This window comes from Grampus griseus (genome assembly GCF_964374135.1).
Source record: "Grampus griseus genome assembly, chromosome: 9".
NCBI classification, from domain to species: Eukaryota; Metazoa; Chordata; class Mammalia; order Artiodactyla; family Delphinidae; genus Grampus; species Grampus griseus.
This window is the reverse complement of record NC_139003.1, coordinates 22,137,620-22,160,503: the sequence shown is the minus strand read 5'-3', so window position 1 is coordinate 22,160,503 and position 22,884 is coordinate 22,137,620. Positions and strand designations below refer to the sequence as shown.

Genomic DNA, 22,884 nt, shown 5'->3' with positions numbered 1-22,884 from the left:
ATGAGACTCAAATGGAAGATTTTTCAGACCATCTATGGCCAGTGGATACTGGGAGGCAGAAGAGACTTGAAGAGCTCACATTCTATCACTTATGTATTCCACTGGAGTTCACTGGAAATTGGATGATACTTGATTTCAGAGGGTCTGGGTTCTGGTCCCTTATTATGGCTCTTTGTACCAATCCCTTCCCCACTGCATAAATGGGCAGGGTGGTGATTCAGGAAGTCAGCCTACTCAGAGAAAGGGAGAGAGGAAAAACCTCTGTCACCAAGGAAGGGCTATAAGAAATCCAGCTCTACTACTGAACTTTTTTTAAAGGATATTTGTTTCTTGTTTTGCAACTTCTCTTTGCTGCCAAGGAGTCCTTGATATCCTTTATTACTCATTGTGTGTGTGCGTGTGTGTGTGTAGAGAGAGAGACACATACACACACACACCATGATTTGTCTGGGTTTCAATTGTCCCTAGCAATACCCCAAGTTTGGGCCACATGAATGGGGTTTGGAGATGGAACTCTGATACATTTCAGTTAACAACAAAAACACCCTAGGTCTACCCAGATGTAAATTTGATTCCTCTTTTGAGCACTTATAAGCACCAAATTAATTATTCTACCTTTTAAAAACTTATTTCTGAAAAACAGGAACAGACAAGTTTTAAAAGCCGATGCTTTATGAGCAGCAGGTGTTACTTGATAATCATTAGCTAAAGGAAAGGTAACTTTACTGGCAAAGTTCCTGCTAGGATTAGGTACAGCTCTTAATTATTATTTAGATAACATTTCCTTGGGGGAAGTAAAGCCATTCTATCAACTCCTCATTCTGGGATGTGGGTCAGTATACTATTTATTAATTTCTTGATTGTCAAAGAGATTACTGACTGCTGCATTAACCTCTTATGTGCGGAGACTAACAGGAGCAGAAAGCAACAGGAAACAGTGTCTAGGTTTTGTTTTTAAGGTCATGTCTGTGGGTAATATTTTTTAGAGACCAAGTTCTTGAGATCACACCAAGGAATGAAGAACAAATAAAAACTCTGGTGGAATTGGAGGCTGAAGAACATCTTCAGATATCTGTCCTGGAGGGGGCTTCTGTTTCCCAAAGTGAATACTCCACAGTTAGACACGATGACTAAGATCTCTTACTTTGGATTGTATCTTGTCTTCTCTGATGAGAAGTATGGAATGCTCACTCATGGAGCTGGGATCCAGAACTCCTGGGCTCTAGTCCCAACTGTATGACATTGGGCAAGTCATCTACCTTCTGCATCTCAGAGAAGGTAGGTGACTTGCCCAATGTCATACTGACTTCTCTCCCATTCAGTATAATGAGGATAAATATACCATTCTTCTATCTCACAGATGTTTTGTAAGAACGAAAAGAGAAATCAAATGTGAAAGTTATTTTGAAAAATTATTGAATAACTTTAATGCATTATTTCCCTCCTAAATAATTTATAGTATTAATATTCTGTTATGAAATGATTTGGATCACCTGAATGTCAACTGTTAAAAAAACTGCCATAGTTTTAAATAATCTTTACCTTCTTCCAGTTTTAATATTTAACCATATGGGGGGAAAACCATATAACACATATGCTGATGCTTGGACATTTAAAAACACTTCTTGCAACATCATAGTGATTCTACAACGATTCTAGTCTTGGAGGCTTGAGGTAAAATAGATAACGAATTGATTTCTTGAAATCTATCCACGCTGAGCTGTCCATTTCCCTGGAATGACCCAGTCATTGCCTTGGCCTTTTATCCCTTTCAGCTTGATTTCTGGAAATCACCCACCATCCCAGGAGACACAATCCATGTCTCAGTTCCCTTTGTCAGCATCCAGGCAGTCAAAGTTTCCTTAAATCCGAGGGAATTGCTTATTCCATTGTGATTGAAGATGTTCAAGTAATTATCCCACAGCCCAGTCTTCCAGAGGCTTGCTGGTCCATATGAACTGAAGGTCCATCCTCTTTTATCTTTGGGTACCCTCTGCCAGGGAAGGGACCTGTGGGTACCACTAGGGCCTTCCTGAAGTCTGGACTACCCCTGCAGTGGGTAGGAAGGTTCTATCCCTCTCTTTTTTGCATTTGGTACAAGTGGATATGGTAATAAAAAAATGTAATGGAAAGGGCAAAAAAGAGTCTCTGGCATGAAATACAAAGGGCAAACTGAAGAGTGTGAGTCAAAGTAGGCAAATATAAGTTGTTACTCATTTAGTTTTTAATTGGAGGTTACCTCTGACCCTGGGTTCCCAGAAAGGGAGAATGAGCCATAACACAGCCACAGGACTGACTGTCATCCTATATTTGCAGCATCTGTCTGGCCCGAAGTCTCATTAATGCCCCATCCCCTTTCAGGGTGCTGCCAGAATAAGGGAAAGGCATGACCCCAAAGCCTATACGACAGAAAGAAGAATGCTTGGGATTGGGGCCTGAATGTCACCACTTCCCTCACAACTGTAGATTCAAATGCATTGCTATAAACTAATCATAGGTGTGACTGATTTATCTTAGGTTCTCTTGGACAAGGAGAATGAAGAAATATTACTCAGAGAAGAGAACAGAATGTTAACTTCAACTTTGAGGCTTATCTATACCTTGGAAGAGGTAGGTGTTTCAGAATGAACATCAGAGAAATGGGCCATGCTTTCCCCTGATAACAAGGCCTATACTTCCACTTGGTGATTTAATGGAAATTATTCTCATATTATCTCCTAACTTCTCCAAATTTCCCTAGGATTTCACAGCCAGTATCAGTGTCACTGCCTTAAGTTAGGACCTGAAGCCCATCTGCCCATCCCAGCAGCCACTGCATTATTTAGAAGTGTCCAGGAGTGGCTTACGTGAGCACAAGACAGCCTCTAATGCTCACACTCTCCCCTCGAGGTCCCCTGGCTGATTTCTGACCTGTGCCACCCACGAGCCATCTGAGAGCTGTGCTTCATGGCTACCACTGATGATGGAATCAGGGGACACTTGATACCACTGACTTCCAGCCAACGGTGGAGTCTCCCAACCTGCCAAATTCTCCTAGACCTCATGACAGCAAAGTCTTGTGCAGTTTCTCTGCTATCTTTCCTGAGTTTTGTTGGTGTGAAGAATGCCCCTTCCTTCCCCTGGATCACCTGGACAGTGCTACATCTGCCTCTTTGTGACACATAGCTTTTCTTGGGGGATACAGGTGTCTGCTTGCACTAACTGATTTGGGAGGGTGGGGGAGGGGATGAGGAGATGGGGGTTGGGGGTTAAGGAGAGAGGTGGAGGAGCAGGAAGGAGCCAGAGAGGAGATTGTCTGGTAGGTGCTGATTCCCTAAATCAGCAATTCTAAAATGCAGAGAACTTAGAAAACAATTTTCCCCCTGCATTTATTTGGTGGCAAACCCTGACCCGAACTAAACTCATTTAGGGGCAAAATCTGACCTGAACTGACTTGCTACTCACTTATTTTACTGCCAGAAATATTAATGTGCTTGAGTATGGAGCACTGCCACATGTGTAAAATGTATTTTTCTTTTTAAAATTGCACACACACACACACACACACACACACACAAATCTTAATTTGAAATATGTATGGTCCCTAAAGGGTTTCAGAGTAGGGACTGTGGACCAGTACAGAGAGTGAGGGAGAAAAGGGAGTGGCCGAAACAGGATGCGCTCCCTCCTTTGCCTGGCCTCACAAATTGCTGTACACGTCCTACGGAGACCAAATGCTGGCAACAGCTGGAGGAGCCGTTTTCATGCCGAGCACTCTCCAGACATGCCCAGACATGTCTCAATCCCAGTAATGGACACAGTTTGGGTGCCCCAGCTGTATAGGATTGCAATCAGCCCTGCAAATAGGAGCCGAAGTGGCTTGTGGCAGAAGTGCCTCTGAGGCAGGCACCCCGATGCCCCGGCCTGAACCAACCCGGCTGCGTTTTGCAGCGTCTGCTTCTAAATCACCTTTTTTTTTTTTGGTGCCACTACCATTTGTGTTTCTCTGCTAGTGAGGGGAAGATGCTTTCTGGCTGGGGAAGTTCCACCTCAGAGCTGGCTTGAGGCAAGCCACAGGGCAACCAAAGCAGTGCTATTTTGTTTGAAGCACAAAACTGGAAAGAGCCGGCTCCGCTGCCACAAAATGGCTTCCCTTTTCCCAGCCCCTACGGATGCCCACTGACTCATCATCTCTTAGCTTTGATTCCAGCGTCCCCAGTCCCACAGCATCTGCCGAGTGGCCCTCTCCATTCCCTGAGGGAATGGAAATGGAGGAGAGAGAAAAGTCACTAATGGACGCACCAGATTATTCATTTGCAAATGTGTATTTCTTCATCTTAAACATTTCAGATTTCCTGAGAAATGGATAACCTCGTTGCTGAGCACCCTGGTCTAGTGAGCAAAATGAACATTGTCTATTCTTTCAAAAACCGGCCCATGAACGAGCTCAAGGTACACAGGTGCAGTGATGATTTTTTCCTCTAGAATCCCCGTCTTCCCAGGCGGGCCGTCAGTACAGTCTCTGCCTGCAGAGCTGTTCCTTTTTTTTTTTTTTTTTTTTTTTCCTCTCCTAACCAGTCCTTGCTGGTTTTGACTATCCACCTCCCTGCTTCCCCCACCTCCCTTTCTTCTTCTTTTTATTGCGCGAGCTGACGCAGGTCTGCAGGAGTGAATTAATGTTCTCCTCTTGATAGATTTGCTCTCAGGGAAACAGGCGTATGCACCAATAGGAACAGAGGAAGGGGGAGGTGGTTCGGGCCCCTGGGTGAGCTGGGAAGGGGGAGGTATTCTGTAATTAATCAAGGTAGCCGTGCTGTGCCTTGTTTTTCTTTTACTCGTTTCTTTCTTTTTTTTTTTTTTAAACCGAGAGTTTAAAAAAAAAAGAAAAAGAGATAAAAGTTCCGTACTTGCTGGAGCCTCATTTAAAACCAAAACAGTTCTTGTGGTGTGCAGAATGATGGGCAACCAAATGGCAAAGGCAAATGCCCTGAAACGCAGGCATTTTTTACTTGCTAGCCGGAAAAAGGTTATGGTTTTACTTCAACCTGTACACGCTGACAACAGTTAGTACTGATAATTTCAAGCTTTTTCACCTTGCCTTGCAAAAGAGTGAAAAGTATTTCCCCAGATTTCCTAGAAAGAGTTTGTTAAGGGTGGGGGGAAGATAATGTCACAACTCCCTGCTAAATTTGGAAACATTATGGCTGAGGACCAACGGACTCACTGGGACAGATGGATTTCTCCAGAGCGGTTCTCCCAAAGGAGGCCTGGGAGGAGTGGTTTGCCTACTTTATGACACCGCGGCACATTTGCTCATATTTACTACCTTCTTTTCTTTTGATTTCCTTTTCCCTGTTTCTCCTACAGTTGGGTCAGGAAACCCCAGATTCTCCTCCCCCTTGGATTTTCCTGGACTTTCCTTCTCCCGGGTGTTTCGGTGGTTCGTGGTTGAGAATTTGTTTTCCAAAGTTCCCTATGTGAGCTCTTTGGAGGAAAAAGCATGAAACACTTTAAAACTCTCAAAACGCTTGAAAAGTAATTTTTAGCAGGGATTTACATTTCTCATTTACCTTATCTGTGATGTTTAGAATGCTGCAGGAAGATAGAAGTTGATGGTGCAAAAATAATCTTTTCCTCCCCATTTACTGATTCAATTGGCAAAGCCACTGTTCCAAATAAAACTGAGTCCCTTAGATCATAAAATTTAAACTCTGGAAAGGACTTCCAGACCCTACCATCCTGTTTTTATGAAGGACTCAGAAGATTACCACAAGCATTTTTATTACAAAAATAACACAATCATTGCAAAAAATGGAGAACAGAGAAACAAAAAATGAAAAACATCCCTATTTTACTAATTTCACAACTATGGGATTGATAGCTATTAACATTTTGTTGTATATCTGTCTATTTTTTCCTCTCTTTTCTTTTCCCCCTCCCTTTTTCTCCTATGTCTGTGTGTGTACATATATATACATACACATGAGCTAGCCTTTTAAGAAATAAAAATGGTATCATACTATTTGGTAATCTATTTTTAAAAATTTATGGCATATGATGAACATATTTTCATGTCATCACGTTATCTGCAATGATTTTTTACAAACATCAAATGATGCTCTTCTTGTTAGCCTGTATTTAAGTTTATATTAAAGGAAAGGGACAAAAAAACCCTACGTTAAATGAAAAGCTAATTGACAGCATCACTGTCTACACCTCCTCCTTCTCAATCACATCAAGTACAGAAAGAGGAACAGACAAGGGGTGTGTGGTGGTGGAGCCATTCACATTTCCACGCTTGTTTTGCAGTTCAGCACGGGAGGAGACAAGCTGGCTATCTGGCTAGAGGCTGGGATCCATGCCGGTGAGTAGGTTACACAAGCTACTGCACTGTGAACTGCAAATAAGGTCATTTTACTCCAAATTCCCCATTTATTTTGTCTTTCTGGGGTCAGGCCCCACCTAACCTCACAGCAATCCCTGTGGTCCTATGGCTGACGCTCTCATCCCAAGTCCTTCTCTTGTCACACAGTCAGGAAACAGACCCATTCAAACCTAATTTGGTATTGCTCCACCCAGCACCCTGGCATGTACCTCCGTACTCCCGCAACCTGCTGGCCACTGCATGCTCTGTTAAAAGATAGTGAGAGCTATGGGCTTCCTTGGTGGTGCAGTCGTTAAGAATCCACCTGCTAGTTCAGGGACACAGGTTCAATCCCTGGCCTGGGAAGATCCCACATGCCGTGGAGCAACTAAGCCCGCGCACCACAACTACTGAGCGTGTGCTCTAGAGCCCGCAAGGCACAACTACTGAGCCTGCGTACCACAACTACTAAAGCCCGCGTGTCTGGAGCCCATGCTCTGCAACAAGAGAAGCCACTGCAATAAGAAGCCCGTGCACTGCAACGAAGAGTAGCCCCTGCTCGCCGCAACTAGAGAAAGCCCATGCACAGCAATGAAGACTCAATGCAGGCAAAAATAATAAATGAAATAAATTTAAAAAGAAAAGATAGTGAGCTAAAAGAGATTAAGAGGGTGGCAAGTAAGGACACCAAGAGTCAGATTTCAGCATAAGAACAGATTAGAGAACATTGCTTTGCTGCCTGGAGCTCCTAGGGCTGTGGCACGATGTACTAGAGATCTATAAAATCACAAAAGGAGCTTAGATAGAGAATATAAATGGGCTAGAAGAGTTTACTTTGACCTACAGATACAAAGTGGAACGAACTCGTTGAGGGTTTTTGGGTTCTGAAAAATTTCCAAATCTCACTTAAAGTTAGGGTGTAGCGATATGTCTCTTCCACATGTTCATTGGAATTAGAGTCAGGACACCGTTCTGGGTGTGACCTAGTCTGGTATTTCTTAAGTAATTCAAAAATGACATGCTATAAATCAGAATGTTAATTCATGAGCAAAGGAAATCAATCCACATCAGATCATTCAAGCATGTGCAACCACGTGCTTACCGGCTGATACATTTTTCCCTTCAATTAAAATGCAGTTACCTTTAGGGTATTATGAAATGGATATTTAACAGTTGAATAATAATGCCTTAGGATGGCTGAGCACAGGAAATGAATAAATTTTAATCCAGCAGAAACCTCAACTCTACTGCAATTGATCACAAGTAGAAATGTAATTCCCCAAATAGAATTTAACTGGTTCTCTGGGTCTTTAGAGAAGTCTCTGCATAATTAAGTAATCTGATGTTGGTCGTGAGTACTTTTGAGAAGGTATAGCCTGTGTGGTGATTAAGGAAACTGAAAAGATTTCTTTGGTTCATAGATCCCTCTGAGCCACAAACACAGTTGCCCACCATTGCAAAATGCCTCACTAAAATTAATTGGAAGAATCCTGCTTTTGAGAGATAATGGATAAGTGATACCTGATTTTTATTTAATATAAGTAAATTATTCTGATTGGAAATAAAAGTATCGACACTGGCATATTAAACACGTTAATAGGAGATTGGACTGTAGTCCTGGAAGACTCTCACTGACCAGCAGTGTTAGTTTATGTTTGGAAAAAACACATTGCCTTAATATTCTCTCCTCTGTTCCCTGGTGAAAGGGGAGTGTGAGATTGACATATATGTTGTCTCTGCTCAGATTGCCTCTGATTATGGAAATGACCCATCCATCACTTTGATTGGATATGATGGACATCTTCCTGCTGCTCTGATGGCTAAGTGTTCTCTCAAACCAAAGGAAGCCTGGACTTTTTCTCTTCAACAAGAATTTAAGGAGATGTGTAGGAACTTCAAAACAAAACAAAAGTGATTTTCTGTTCTTGATATACTCTAAATGGAATGCCTCATCTCTCAGTAGTGGCCCTGAATTGAGGCATATAGTGATGTTTACAATCATTTCATTTTCCAACACATGATATCTTTCCATATTGCCTTGGTCAGAGCCCATTTCAGCTGTTAGGCTGGGCTATTAGAGTTCAGTGTTCACTGTGAGTCACCTAGGAGATTTGTTCCAATTATCCCTGTGTTTTGATGGTAGGATTGATAGAAAAGAGGAGGCGGATGTTACCTGCTGACAATTAGATTGCTGTAGGATTTAGGTAGGCAGTACAATGCATCTGGCATTTTACTTACAATCTGTAGAAGAAATCCTCTGTTATATCACAAAAACAAGTTATGCAGTTTTTTTTTCTTTAAAAATCTCATTACACAACACCATTATGGCAACTGTGACCCCATGTATATTCAGAATGAATCAGAGCTTCAAGTTTATTTTTGAAGACAGCAGACTACGATAGCATTTTTCAACGCGTGTTCAGAAGGAACTTGTAGAAATAGTAGTACTCATCTCATGAGATACCCTATGAATAAAGGGTTCCACAGTCAAGTTTGGGAAATACCGCCCACTGTATCCCTCTCTTGGAGCTTGATAAAAAACATTAAAGCATTAAAAAAAACCTTTAGAAATTCTGAAGTAAATTAGCCAATTTAACCCTGTTATTTTCCCAAAATATTCTATCACAGAACCCTCGGGCTCTCCCCACTATTTTTTTGTTTTTTAATTTTTGTTTTTTGTTGTTATTGTATTGTTAACGTTTGAGAGGACTGCGGTTCTACGGAACATGGTTTAGCAGGTATTCATTGGAGGAGATGGGGACTTATTTACTTCTCGCCTCGGTGAGACGGCCGAGAAGCTCCAAGCAGAACCCTGTGTGAGGACTACTGGTCAAGTCTGTGGGCAAGGGAAATGAGTGCAATTCCAAAAGGGCCTTCCCGTGAGGGATTGGGAGAAATTAACAAAATTCTAAAGGAAACTTCTCATTGTACTGAATGACCGTCTTTTTTTTTTTTCTGTATTTTCTTTCTGTTGGGATTTTAAAGAATCGTATGTGGCAGAAGACCCAGTTCAAGGTATCTGGAAGCCTCAGTGTTGGTGTTGATCCTAACCGGAACTGGGATGTGGGTTTTGGAGGTGAGCATGGGGACTTTCCCCCAGGGATAGTCAGATGTTGTCTGGCCAGATAGCTATTTGCATGGCTCTGCAGTGCTGTCAGCCTGCTAAGCCCATTCAGGATTGAAGCTATTTAAAAACCTATTTGAAAAACACTTCACTAAATTCCCTTCACAGGCACACAGTGCTGTCACTGAGCTCTGAGGAGCATTTAATATATTTTGTCTCACATCTTGGTTTTCCCATAAGCTGTATCCCGGCTCAGCTTCTGAGCTTCCAGAGCAAGACTTTGTGTGGTGGTGGGAAGCGCCAGGAAGCCCTGAACCAACCACTAGAGGGGGTTGGGATCTAGTCACAGGAGAAGCATTACATCATCTATGGATGCTTCGAGAAAGAAAACTGAAATGAAGTACGAATAAGATTAAGAAATTGATTTTCAAAATAGATTCAAAGAGAAAATACTTGCTTCCTGCTCTGCCTTTGTTGACTTACAGCTCTAATTTTTCGGGGTCCAGTGCCAGGCTGGTTGGGGGGCTCCTTTTTGCTTCCAGGCACCAGTTAAAACCCCTTATGTTTCTCTAATCACAGAGTTAAAATGTATTTGGTTTTTCCTCATTAGGTATGATAGCAGTAACATTAGAAACTGTCTTTTCCACTGTAGTGTTCCTAACACCTAGCATAGTGTCTGGCACATAGAATGCAATCACTAAAGACTTGAAAGACAGATGAATTAATGAGAATCATTGAACCAAGAAAGGATACACTGACAGGATATGGATGAGTGGCAACTTCATTCATCGCTTTTACAAATTCTTTTTTTTTTTTTTAGTGTAGGAAAGAAAAAAATCAAAGCATCAGATCCAAAATACTGAACAATGTCCAGCAATTCAAAGTCAAAATTTTTCCTGGCTTGTTGTTCTTATTAAATAATCTCCAAATGAGGTGATAGGTTGTATATATATTTTGTCCATATCATTTAGAGACTCTGTGGAGTCCCAGCCTCTACCTGTCCCTTCAGAGTTTCTCTAGCATTCAGAGCCCTGGCCAGGCCACAGTGGGCCCACTTCAGTGGTCATGGGTAACTCCAGTAGCTGAGAAAATGAGGCCAAAGGTAGCCTTTTTGTCAAAAGTAATTGTGACTTCCTCACCACAGAAAGGGTATCAGAGGTTCCTTGCATTTGTGGCTTTGTGACTTAGAAGTACAGATGCATAGAATCTTCTACTCTTGGGCTCTAAGAATTGGAAGAAGTCCCAGAAAATGAGCTTGCTGAACTCCCACCCAATGCAGGAATTCCATCTATAATATTAAATCTAGCTTTTCTTCCAACAACTCCCACAGAGAGGAGATGATTTAATTTGATAGTTCTTTCTGCCATATAGAGGAGCCATGTTTTTAAAGAAGAGAGATGTGTCCAGAATCTCTTGAGTTAGGTCTCCTGACTGTGTCTTTAGGTAGTAATTCAATCTAACACAATGACAATCTTGCTCTGATTTCCAGAGGAGGAACTGAAGTGATGCATGGTAACTGCCTCCATACACTGTCTCCTTAAAGCTCACTGTTCTCACTTGGCATCTTCTGCATCCCATCACAACCTGGAGCCAGCAACAACCCTTGCTCTGACTCATACCATAGACCCAGTGCCAACTCTGAAGTTGAAGTGAAATCCATAGTGGACTTTACCAAGAGTCCTGGAAAAGTCACGGCCTTCATTACCTTCCACAGCTATTCCCAGCTGCTGATGTTCCCCTATGGGTGTACATGTGCCGAGTCACATAAATTTGATGAGCTGGTAAGTTTCTGAAACTTCATTTCAGATACAAACATCCATGGTGTGGACAAATAAGTTTCAGTCATAAAGATAGGTATTGAGATGGGGGGATACTTGTGACAGGTTACAAACATGAATGAGACATAATATGTCCAACCACTGAGAAGATTGTGACACAGGCAAAGGTTTGAAAGACTTGCCTAAATTAAATTTCCTTGGGAAATAGAATTCATGAAATTATTGTTGCCTTTATCTAGATGAGCAGGAGCCTGATTCGACTATAAATTCCCAGGATGTGTTTTCTGTTGCTTAGGAAATAATCACTTGGATTTGGACCTGAAGCTCTTGGATCTGTAGTCAGTTGCTCTATGCTAAGCAATGCTGCCTCTCAGCTCTTTGCCTTAGACCTTCCTGGTGTCTTTGGCTCTGTGATCCGTCATCATGCTGCACTGGTGTATGCTGGGCATAAAACACTTCCCTAAGGTATCACTTGATACCCTCCATCGTCTTTCCTGTTTCAGGAATGAGCAAACTGGTGGCAGCCTTAAGTCAGATGGTGACATCTCAGGGGGCTGCTTATAATTGAGCAAGTGCTACCCCAGCTGAAGAGAATGTGCAAATATTTCCAATTTGGCTTTTAGGCTTGGTTTTTGAAACCCATATATTAGAGATAAGCCCTGAGATGGGACCTTTTGGTCAGTTTACTTTCAACTAGATTGTTGTCAGCAGCTAGCAGAAATGGAATAGATTATTCAAATTCAGGTGTATCTTTCATCTTATCAGTTGCATTTTAGCCCCTGTAAGGCAGTTTTCAGGGTTTTGGTGGTGAATATTATCACTGAAGGTTGAATCAAGGGAGAGAGAATGTCAGAGTTGAATATCAAAGGTACTTTTAGTAACTCTAGATAACCTTATGTTACCTAAACCTGGTGCTTAAATCTCTACCATATAGTCATCCAGCCTATGATTGGATAGCTCCCTGCCTCCAAGGGAGCCTTTTCCATGTTGGGGCAGATTTGATTGTTTGAGCTCAAGCCTTCTGCTTATGGTTTTCACATACCAGCCCTGGTTTATCGTCTTGCTCCAGAGAGTAAGTTTATTTCCCTTTGAGAGACAAATTCATTAATTACTTGAAGGTAGTAACCTGCTTCTCCTAGGTTTTTCCTTATCCTTGCTAAGTACCCCCGTCCCTTCAAGCCCTCAGAATATGTCCCCAACTTCCCTCACCCTTCTGGTTGCTATTTTACGAATATGCTTTGATTTGTCTGTGTTCTTCAAGGGCAGCTCCCAGAAGTGAATGTAAAACTCGCGTTGTGGGGTTAACAAGCATAGCGCAGAGCATGACCGTAACTGCCCTCATCCAGCTTATGCAGTTGAGGGTCACATTAGTTTTTTGGCAGTGGCGTCGTGCCGTTGACTCATGTTGGGCTCATTGACAGCCGAAACCCCCAGGCTCTCTGAGTATTCTGCTGAGCCAGGTTTCCCCCATCTGGTAATTGTACAGTCGTTTTCCTGGACCCAAGTTCAAGACCTTACATTTATCCCTAGCAAGGACAGTAAAGCCTCAATCAGTCAAAATTGGAACCCTCAAATAATGGAAAATACTTTCCTGAGCTCTACTTCTTGGAAAAAGAGACAATCATAGGGAAATAAGCCAATGTAGGGATCTAGTTTAAAAAAGAAAACCAACTTCCTGGATACATCCTTGAGTCAGTACACATTCTCTTTAGCCCCTTACTCCCACCCTATTTCCATCCACACTCCTGAACAAGGAGAGCTGGTGGCAAAATAATGACCCCGGTGTATTTATTGCAAGAACCTGAAAGATCAAATAAACAACGAGGGTCTGTTGTATTTTCAGAGCCAACAGAAGTGAACTTGTGCTTACTTCCCAGTGAAAATGGTTGAAACAAAAAGGGTGTTGTGCTTAATTAACCAGAGTCCAGTTCATCAGACTGTCCCATTCTACATTCTGCAACTGGGCATCTGTTCTTCCAAGAGACAAGCACTATCTATCCACCTTTCCTTGGTTCTCTCACTCTAAAATGAAGTGGCCCAAAAGGCTGCCCAGTCTCTGACAAGCCTGCACAGCACCAAGTACAAAATGGGACCTGTCTGCTCAGTCATCTGTAAGTATCTAACGTGTTTTTACAAATGACCCACTAAGATAGCAGGCACCATGTGATTTGGGGTCAAAGCCTTTAAATGCTCTGACATGAAACGGGTAGGCCTTAAAAATGCAGGGAACCCAAACTTAACACAGTTTTCTTCGGCAAGGCTAGATCTCCTCCATGATATACTTACTATGTGGTATTTAGAGCAAAGAACTTCCTAAATATTTGAGTTGTGTGTTCTCTGCTCTGCTTGTCCTGATCCTTAATGGCTCACTCTCATTATGTGGAATTTCTTTGCCTGAAAATGGGCATTTATCAAGACTCTGACCTAAGTTACCACTTTTATTAATTACCCATTTCTTGACTAAGAGAGGCTCACACCATAAGTAAACCCATGGACTGTATGTGGGGACAGAATGGGTGCAACTCTTAAGAGGACCCAGAGGTTTCAGTGGATAGACCCTGTTGCAGCCATTTGTCCATGCAGAGCTTGGGGAAACAAAGAGGAGGACATGTCAGGAGTAATGGCAATGGCAGGTATAAAGCTTGGGAGCCTGCTGTCAGACTTCCCGATGCTCCTCTCTCCCATAGTAAATCGAGATAAGAACAAGAAATGACTGCAGCGCTGTTGGAAATCCTAATGCACCCACATGCAGATTCTTAGTCCTCCAAAGGAATCCCCTCACTTTGTTATGGACAAAGCCAGAAACTCAGGACCCCACAGTTGAATGCCCAGGAGTTCCCTAGTGCTCCCATGCCCATGGATCCTTTGGAAACAAATGACTTTTGTAGGCACCCACTGTGCCTAAAACACACGCTTTTATTGAGCATATATTATGTGCTAATCATTGTATATGATTATATACCTGTCTCCAAGTACTGGAGACATAATGAACCCACAGAGAACTCACTGTTTAATATGGGAGATGAATGGGAAGAAAAGCTTTAGTATGATATGTGCAATAGTAGGCTATACATGGTACAAAAGTATTAGAAAGTTGGGGGGATTTGATTTCATCTAGGAAGAGGGCAGGATTTTGAAGGCTAGAGAAGGGGAAGAGGAATGAGACATTCTGGCTCATTAACAGCACATGCAAAGGCACAGATGTGTGAAACTGCATGATGGGCTCTGTGAACTACAAGAAGGAATGAAGGTGGTAACAAGAGTTGGGGGAGTTCAAGTTTTTGTGTGCCATATTAAAGAATTTAGGTTTTAACCCAAAGGATTCTGGAAGCCATTGGAGCATTTTCAGCAGGGCAGCGAGCGCACTGAGGCATTGTGTTTTAGATAAAACACATTAGCAGCAACATGGAGGATGTGGTGATGATGGACTAGAAGTAGGAACATCCCACAAGAAGAGCAGGAAGAGTTCAGAGGAGAGATGATGGCTCACACTACAGCAGTGCCAGTGAGGAATGAAGGGAGACATTTACAAGGTAAAATCAAAAGTTTTTTGGCGTTTATCAGAAGTGGAGAGTTTCTCACTGATGGTCATTGAATGGTGCCATTAACTGAGGGAGACATCCAGGAAGGTGAAGGAGGGGTGGGGTTGGAAAGATGAGTTCAGCTCTAGACATACTGAGGTTGAGATAAGTGTGGTGTTTTCAAGTGGAGATGTCCTGTAGGCTTTGGGCTGTATACCCCTGGGATTCTGCAGAGAGAGATTTAAGGGAAGGTGGTTGGAACAGGAGTTGACACAGGGAAGGTGGTTGGAACAGGAGAGCAAGGAGGTCATCTGAAGTGGGAAAAGCCCTGGACAGAGGAGGGGAGTAAGATGTTAAGCAGCAGAAGTGGTTAGCAATGATGGAGGGCATGGCAGCAGGGCTGGGCAGAGAGGCCAAAAACCTTGCATTTCAGAAATCAGGGAAGGAGCAATTGTTGGGAAGGAGGCAGTGGTTAACAATGACAAAAAGGTCACAAAAAGGTCAAATCTGAAAAGGACAGAACATTTACCATTGGGTTTTCATTACTAGCTTATGGTGACTGTAACCAGAGCAGTTTCAGAAGAGTGAGGGTTACTGGAGGAGTACATGGAATGGGAGAAGGGGAGGCCCAGTGAGTAGACTACTCTTCAGAGGAGCATGGATGAGAAGGGAAGGAGAGAGAGGAATGGAGGGTTTTGTTTTTGAGATAAGAGATTTGTTTATTGACTGTGGAAAAAGGAACAATAGAGAGGGAGAGGTGGAAGATATAGGAGAGAGAAGAAATGACCAAGGCAGTGCTGTTCCAAAGAGGGGGAGAATAGGGGCAAGAAAGGGATAAGCAGAGGTGGGCAGATCAGGCTTGAACAAGAGGAGAGTGTGCTGACATGCTGGGGACACTGACGTAGCTCTATCTGTAAGAGGGTGATGGTGGGAATCTGAGGGAGAGCACACTTGTTAGTAATGGTTTTCTTTTCTTTTCTTTTTTTTTTTTAAAGCATACTTGATTTTTAAAAAAAATTTATTTTATTTTTGGTTGCGTTGGGTCTTTGTTGCTGCATGTGGGCTTTCTCTAGTTGTGGTGAGCGGGCGCTACTCTTCCTTGCAGTGCGCGGGCTTCTCATTGCGGAGGCTTCTCTTGTTGTGGAACACAGGCTCTAGGACGCACAGCCTTCAGTAGTTGTGGCACGTGGGCTCAGTAGTTGTGGTGCATGGGCTTAGTTGCTCCACGGCATGTGGGATCTTCCTGGACCAGGGATAAAACCTGGGTCCCCTGCGTTGGCAGGTGGATTCCTAACCACTGTGCCACCAGGGAGGTCCCAGTCATGGTTTTCTTAATGGGAGTTTTGGAGAGCAGAGGAGTAATAGTTTACTCACCATATCCAGAACACTTAATGGAAATCCCAAAACTACGGATTTGGTAATATTTCAGAGCATGAAAGTTTCTCTTTTTTTCCAGATTATGGTTTTCTCTCTTTCTCTCTTTCTTTTTTGCTATTATGATGTATTTTTAAAACTTCATAGAAAAAAGAGTCTAATAATGATTATACTTTATTATCAGTTTCAATTTCATTAATGTTTTGTCATTGAACACAAATATATTTATCTAGTTGTAATCAATGTCTGCGTTTAGCTTTTTTTCATGTAACATCATTTCCCATATAGTTCTTTAAAAAATTTATTTTATTTATTTATTTTTTTTTGTGGTACGTGGGCCTCTCACTGTTGTGGCCTCTCCCGTTGCGGAGCACAGGCTCCGGACGCGCAGGCTCAGCGGCCATGGCTCACGGGCCCAGCCGCTCCGCGGCATGTGGGATCTTCCTGGACTGGGGCATGAACCCGTGTCACCTGCATCGGCAGGCAGACTTTCAACCACTGCACCACCAGGGAAGCCCCAAAATTTATTTTATTGAAGTATAATCGATTTACAATGTTGTATTAACTTATACTGTATAACAAAGTGATTCAGTTATACATATATATATTCTTTCCCATTATGGTTTATCACAGGATATTGAATATAGTTCCCTGTGCTATACAGTAGTACCTGTTGTTTATCCATTCTCTATATAATAGTTTGCATCTGCTGATCCCAAACTCCCAATCCATCCCTCTCCCATCCCCCTTGGCAACCACAAGTCTGTTCTCTATGTCTGTGAGTGTGTTTCTGTTTCATAGATAAATTCATTTGTGTCATATTTTAGATTCCACATATAAGTGCTATCATATGGTATATCTTTCTGACTTCATTTGGTATATAATCTCTAGGTCCATCCATGTTGCTGCAAATTACATTATTTCATTTTTTTTATGGCTGAGTAGTATTCCATTGTACATTTCCTACATAGTTTTATGTTATTTCCGCTCTAGGTATTTGTTATTCAATTATACTGCTATATCCCAGTTATTGGGCCTTTGGATTGTTTCAGCTTTTTGCTAAATAGTGCTACTATGAACATATTGGCACAAACTTCTTTTTCTTTTAGGCGATTCTCAAGTCAAATGTAATGAACAGCTTTGGAGCTCTATCTACATATTTTTTAGGCTATTCTCTGGGAAGACTGATCTTACAGTTGCCCAGACCTTTTTAACTGTGTTCCATGTTCTCCCCTTTGGTGGGAGAACCTCCAGGGAGGAGGGCTGTGGTGACAGTGGGGTAGAAGGCCATTATGGCCACTTGAGGCTGAGGAATACATGTTTTCTCCTGTTGGCCACCTCTGAGTGGAGGCTCGAGTTCAGAATGTCAGCAGAATGGCACCATTTGCCCCTGAGACACATACATGGGGTCTCAGCCATTTTATTACAAGGAATCTAGTTTTCCACCTTCCTTTTCTGAGGTATTTACAAGTACTGTAGACCTTGAAAGGCCTACATTTAGTATGTTTTTTTTGGTAAAGTCACAGATGTTGAAGATACTTCCATTAAGCAAATGTCAGACAAGTATAGGGTTTATTGTCTGATCTTTTGTAATGTGACCGTTAATGGTTAATCAAGTTCTTGCTGCATCTCTGTCCAGAGCTGACTCTGTTATCCTTGATTCTGGCCTCATTCCAGCTTGGACAAGCACTGCCTCTAAGAACGAGTCCCAGTTAAGTACTTTTTGCCTCTTGCCCCTGATTGGTATGCAGCTCTGGGCTGAATACCTGCTTCGCTCCACCCAAGACATGGCTGGACGTCTGTGGTGGGTGAGACATTTTCTGGGCAGTTTCTCATCTGGAAAGGTCTATAAGGAGCTGCATCACAACAGGTGTTTGGTCCAGAAGTTGTTACTTGAGCCTTTCTCCGGGGGAAATAAAACACAGACCTTGGGGAGAGAGGTCTGGGTTTGAGTTATAGTTCCATCACTTTGGAACCAAGTAACCTTGGGCAGGTCACTCAAGCCCGGTCACTCAAACCAGGTTCCCTTGGTTTTTTCATCTATGAAATGGGTTGTTGAGAAGCTCTAAAGATAGAATGTAGAATAAAAGAGTTCACTAACTCGAAGGCACTATATAAATGTTGCTTGTTAGTTTCCTGGTGAACTACTCTCCTCCAGATACCTCTGATCCTTAATGTGGTCCAACTTTTCTGATGGGATCTTAGTCATTTATTGATAATGATGATTATAATCACAACTGACATTTACTGAATGCCTATTCTACATATATTATCCCATCTCCTTCACTTAATCTCTCTGAGATTTCCTCATCTGTAAAATGGGACTAATACTAATATCTACTTGTGACACAGGTGAGGATTAAATAAACCAATTTAGCATAACGTCTAACACATTTAATAAGCACTCAACAATTGATCGAATCATGAGCATTATATTATCCTATTTAATTCTCACTGCCCTATGAAGTAAGTAGTAGTATTATCCTTATTTGACAGAAGAAACGTTTGGGATTCAGATAAGTGACTGTCTTAGGTCACCCAAATAATGATTTGCAGAGTCAGGATTCAATCTGAAGCCAGTCCACTGTGGACCTCTTAGTGGGATCATCTGTGTCATGTGACCACACCAAAGGTATAAGTTAGTAATTTTGGTACCCAGGAAAATTCAGTTCAAATCAGCAGCCATTTGGTGTTTGTTATTTACCAGGTGCTACTACTGCTGCTGTGGGTGAAGGCAAAGACACAAGACACGCGAGTTCATAGTGTTAATTCCCAATATTAACCACTAGTCCTACTTTTCCCTGGTATAACCTCCCTGGTCTTCCCCTTTGCTCAGCCCCATTCTTAGGGATTAGGTGACTCCATTTGACCTCTACCTGCCCTCCCTCGGATGGGCCTCAGAGCCGACCTATTGCTTAGCTCTTCTGAGTCATGATTGTCAGAAGTCTTTGTAGGCTAATGCTACCTTCCTTTATCATTTGTCATGTAAGTGGCCACATATTACACAGGTGCACATTGTTGGTTTTACTCACACATATAGGTGCTGGGCATGTTATTTGTTATCAGAGCAAAGCCTGTTCCATCCTTATACTGAAAGTCCCCTGAGAGCAGGGACCAAATCTCTTCCTCTATTTGTAATCCCTTCTCTCCCACCAGAGGAAACAATGTTTACACCTAGCACCCAACTGAAGAAGGAAGTGGTGTAGCCTCCCTAAGCTGTAGAAGATGCCAGTAGGAGAGCAGGCAGGATTCCAAATGGGTGGGTGAAGCCAGAGGCTCCTAAGAACACCAAAGGAAGGCTAAGTATAGTGTCCATTTGAGTAACACCTTTTGCTTTTCAAATTAATCTTGTATTTTTTAATAAGCATGGCCCTCTACTAAGCTATCCCTGTTCTCAAGGTCCATGCAGATAGGGGCCTGACTTATTTTTGATAGTGGTGGAACTTAATATAGAGGTTACATAGCTGTGAGAGGCCAGTGGGAATAGTATAACCAGACTTTATTCTCATTGCCCTTCAGACCAAGCCAGTGGAGGAAGCATTGACTGGTCCTATGACTCTGGAATCAAATAATCATTTGAATTTGAACTGGGAGACACAGATCGATATGAGTTCCTTCTGCTGGCCAATCAGATCTTACCCACAGTGAAAGAGACCTGGTTTGGCTTGAAGACAGTCATGGAGCATGTGTGAGACCACCCCTATTAAGGCTCTTGGGAATAAACACCATTAAAAGCTCTTTGGTTTGAAGCAAAGTTGGGCTGTGATTATTTATTTATTTTTTAAAATAAATTTATTATTTATTTATTTGTTTATTTTGTCTGCATTGGGTCTTCGGTGCTGTGCGTGGGCTTTCTCTAGCTGCAGTGAGTGGGGGCTGCTCTTTGTTGTGGTGCGCGGGCTTCTCATTGCAGTGGCTTCTCTTGTTACGGAGCACGGGCTCTAGGCTCACGGACTTCAGTAGTTGTGGCACGCAGGCTCAGTAGTTGTGGCTCACAGGCTCTAGAGCACAGGCTCAGTAGTTGTGTTGCATGGGCTTAGTTGCTCCACAGCATGTGGGATCTTCCCAGACCAGGGCTCAAACCTGTGTCCCCTGCATTGGCAGGCGGATTCTTAACCACTGCACCACCAGGGAAGCCCCTGCATTGTGATTATTCCTTTTTCTTTTCTTTTCTTTTTTTTTTTTAAAGATTTGTAATTTTTTTTCCTTAAACTTATTTATTTTATTTATTTATTTTTGGCTGCATTGGGTTTTTGTTGCTGAGCGTGGGCTTTCTCGAGTTGCAGCGAGCAGGGGCTACTCTTCATTGCGGTGCACGGGCTTCTCATTGAGGTGGCTTCTCTTGTCGTGGAGCACGGACTCTAGGTGTGCAGGCTTCAGTAGTTGTGGCTCACGGACTCTAGAGCGCAGCATCAGTAGTTGTGATGCACAGACTTAGTTGCTCTGCGGCATGTGAGATCTTCCCAGACCAGGGCTCGAACCCGTGTCCCCTGCATTGGCAGGTGGCTTCTTAACCACTGAGCCACCAGGGAAGCCCCTGATTATTCCTTTTTCTAATCCTGATATAGGAGCATTATATCTTTGATTTATGTTGCCCTTAAACACAGCAACACTGAGCTGTACCCCTTTATCTTTTTAATCCCATTTTAAGCAAAATGCTACCAACATCCTTTAAAAATTAAAAACAAAATTGTCGTGAAATATACATACCATAAAACGATTTTAACCATTTTGAGTGTACAGTTCAGTGGCACTAAGTACATTCACAATGTTGTGCAGTCATCACCATCCATCTCCAGAAATTTTCCACTGTCCCAAACTGAAACTCTGCACCCCTTAAGCAATAAGTCCCTGTTCTCCCTCTTTCTAGCCCATGGTAATTCTGTGCTCTTTCTGTCTCTATGAATTTGCCTGTTCTAGGTACCATATATAAATGGAATCATATAGTATTTGTCCTTTTGTGACTGGCTTATTTCACTTAGCAAATGTTTTCGAGATTCACCCATGTTGTGGCATGTGTCAGTTCGTTCATCTTAATAGAGTAGCATCTTAGAGCTAGAAGGGGACTTTCGTGTTTATTTATTCAGTAAATACTAATTAAGCAACTGCATTGTGCTAAGTATCATGCTAGGTGCTGTATCCTCTGGTTCCATGTTGCCTTCTGCTTTTCTGTTTCTGGTATGCTGCATCAGAAAAACTAGTGGAGGTGCAAACCAATGACGCTCCTTCCTCCAGGCTGCCCCATTAAGTCTGGGTCTCAGATTCCATACAATTTCTCTTTAGACATTGGCTTCCATTAGAGATTTATATTTTCTTCATGTTGATGGCTTTCCCTGGGAGAAAAGGGTGGGAAGTGAATTTCAGCTTGCCTAGAATTCTGGGTACTTGATTCTTTAGTTCACATTTCTTGCAGATTCAGGTCTCAGCTTCTCTTTTTACTAATTTCAAAGCTGAAATCTATCATAGTGAAGTACAGCCCAGCCTTTGTGATAGACCAAGGTGGGCCTAGGAGTTCACTTCCAGTGTTGGAAGGACAAAAGAGCCCCAATAGAGGCCCCCAGCTCCACAACTCCTGACAAAGACTCTTCTTGACCAAACCTTGGACAGGCTTCCCTGAACTCTCTTTTCTACTAGCCTTGTCCTTGGGCCCTAAGTCAGTCTTAGCAAAGAATCCTGCTAAGTAATCCCCCAATCCTTGACATCTGATTGAGTTCCTCAACCACCACCATTGATGTCTAAGTCCTTGGCCTGCCTTTAGCAATAATCTGTTAGGTCAGTTAAGCAAGAATCCCCCCTACCCTGATGTCTCCTCTTAACAGTTTTCCATCCACTGATCCCCTTGCTCTGCGTATCTTTACGTATTTGAAGTTGAACACAATTACTCTCTCCTATTGTATCTTGAATAAAGTCTTCCTTACAGTTGTAACAAGTGTCAGAATAACATCTCTTTAACACTCTCAACCATGACCCTTGGTTGAATCTACTCCCCTTGAGAAAGGGCAGAAAGTATGTAGATGGTGGGGGACAGTAGGGTGGGAGAGGCTTGTGGGATTTGGGGCACCTAGGACAGACTGAAAGGCCCTGAAAGGCCCTTCAAGAATCCTTGAAGAAGTCATGGAGATCATGAGTGTCTTCCATTTGTTCTGCTGTGACTTGGTGGAAAGGACACCAGACTCAGAATCTAGTAAATGCAAGAAAGTCTTATTATTAATAATACCATTAAACCTTACCTTTAGCTCAGATTTCAAGGAAAACTGATAATTTATTCAGACAAACACATTCCTCCTATACCACTTACCTCATATATTTCTGCCTTTTTAGTGGAGTCACAAGAATTAGGTGTCAGATTCATAACAGAAGCCACAAACTTTCATCATGACCTGCTGTCACCAGAGAAGGGCTTGTCAAGTGTGTTAAGTGTGTGGTCTTGGAGTTGGCTTGGGGTTTCTTTGATAGTCTTTATTTATTTATTTTTACTCTAGAGGTAACTTCATCTCAGGTTTATAATCTGGCCTCCTCTATCAGTATAAATTCTATCCAGCACTATGGGACTTGCGTATTTACTCAAAAGACACTATTTAAATATCAAGTGATGAGCATTATAGCACCCTTAGCACAGACTTTTCCAGCCTGAGGAGCAAGTTCCTGACCTTGTAAATCAAGAGGCTTGGCTTTTATCACTCAAAAGGAATGAAAGAGGCATCTGATGTACTGTCAGAGTTTCAAGGGTGCTTGGGAGTCATATTAGCATTTTTGAGGACATGAGACTGCCTCAGACTCCTTATAAATACAGCTTGACTCAGC

At 42.4% G+C, this 22,884-nt stretch overlaps 1 protein-coding gene across 1 annotated transcript; it reads left to right on the top strand.

Moving 5' to 3' along the window:
• Positions 1–1,126: 1,126 nt before the first annotated feature.
• Positions 1,127–19,787, top strand: CPA2 (carboxypeptidase A2; the record flags this gene model as incomplete). The annotated part of the gene is given in 18 exon segments (XM_082661432.1): positions 1,127–1,234; positions 1,776–1,854; positions 1,857–1,909; positions 2,518–2,551; positions 2,554–2,594; positions 2,596–2,610; positions 4,330–4,335; positions 4,339–4,431; positions 6,289–6,348; positions 6,352–6,372; positions 6,376–6,387; positions 8,088–8,162; positions 9,329–9,419; positions 10,989–11,188; positions 13,212–13,296; positions 19,600–19,649; positions 19,653–19,769; positions 19,773–19,787. Coding segments are annotated over 18 exon segments (1,155 nt in total).
• Between the last annotated feature and the right edge of the window lie 3,097 nt (positions 19,788–22,884).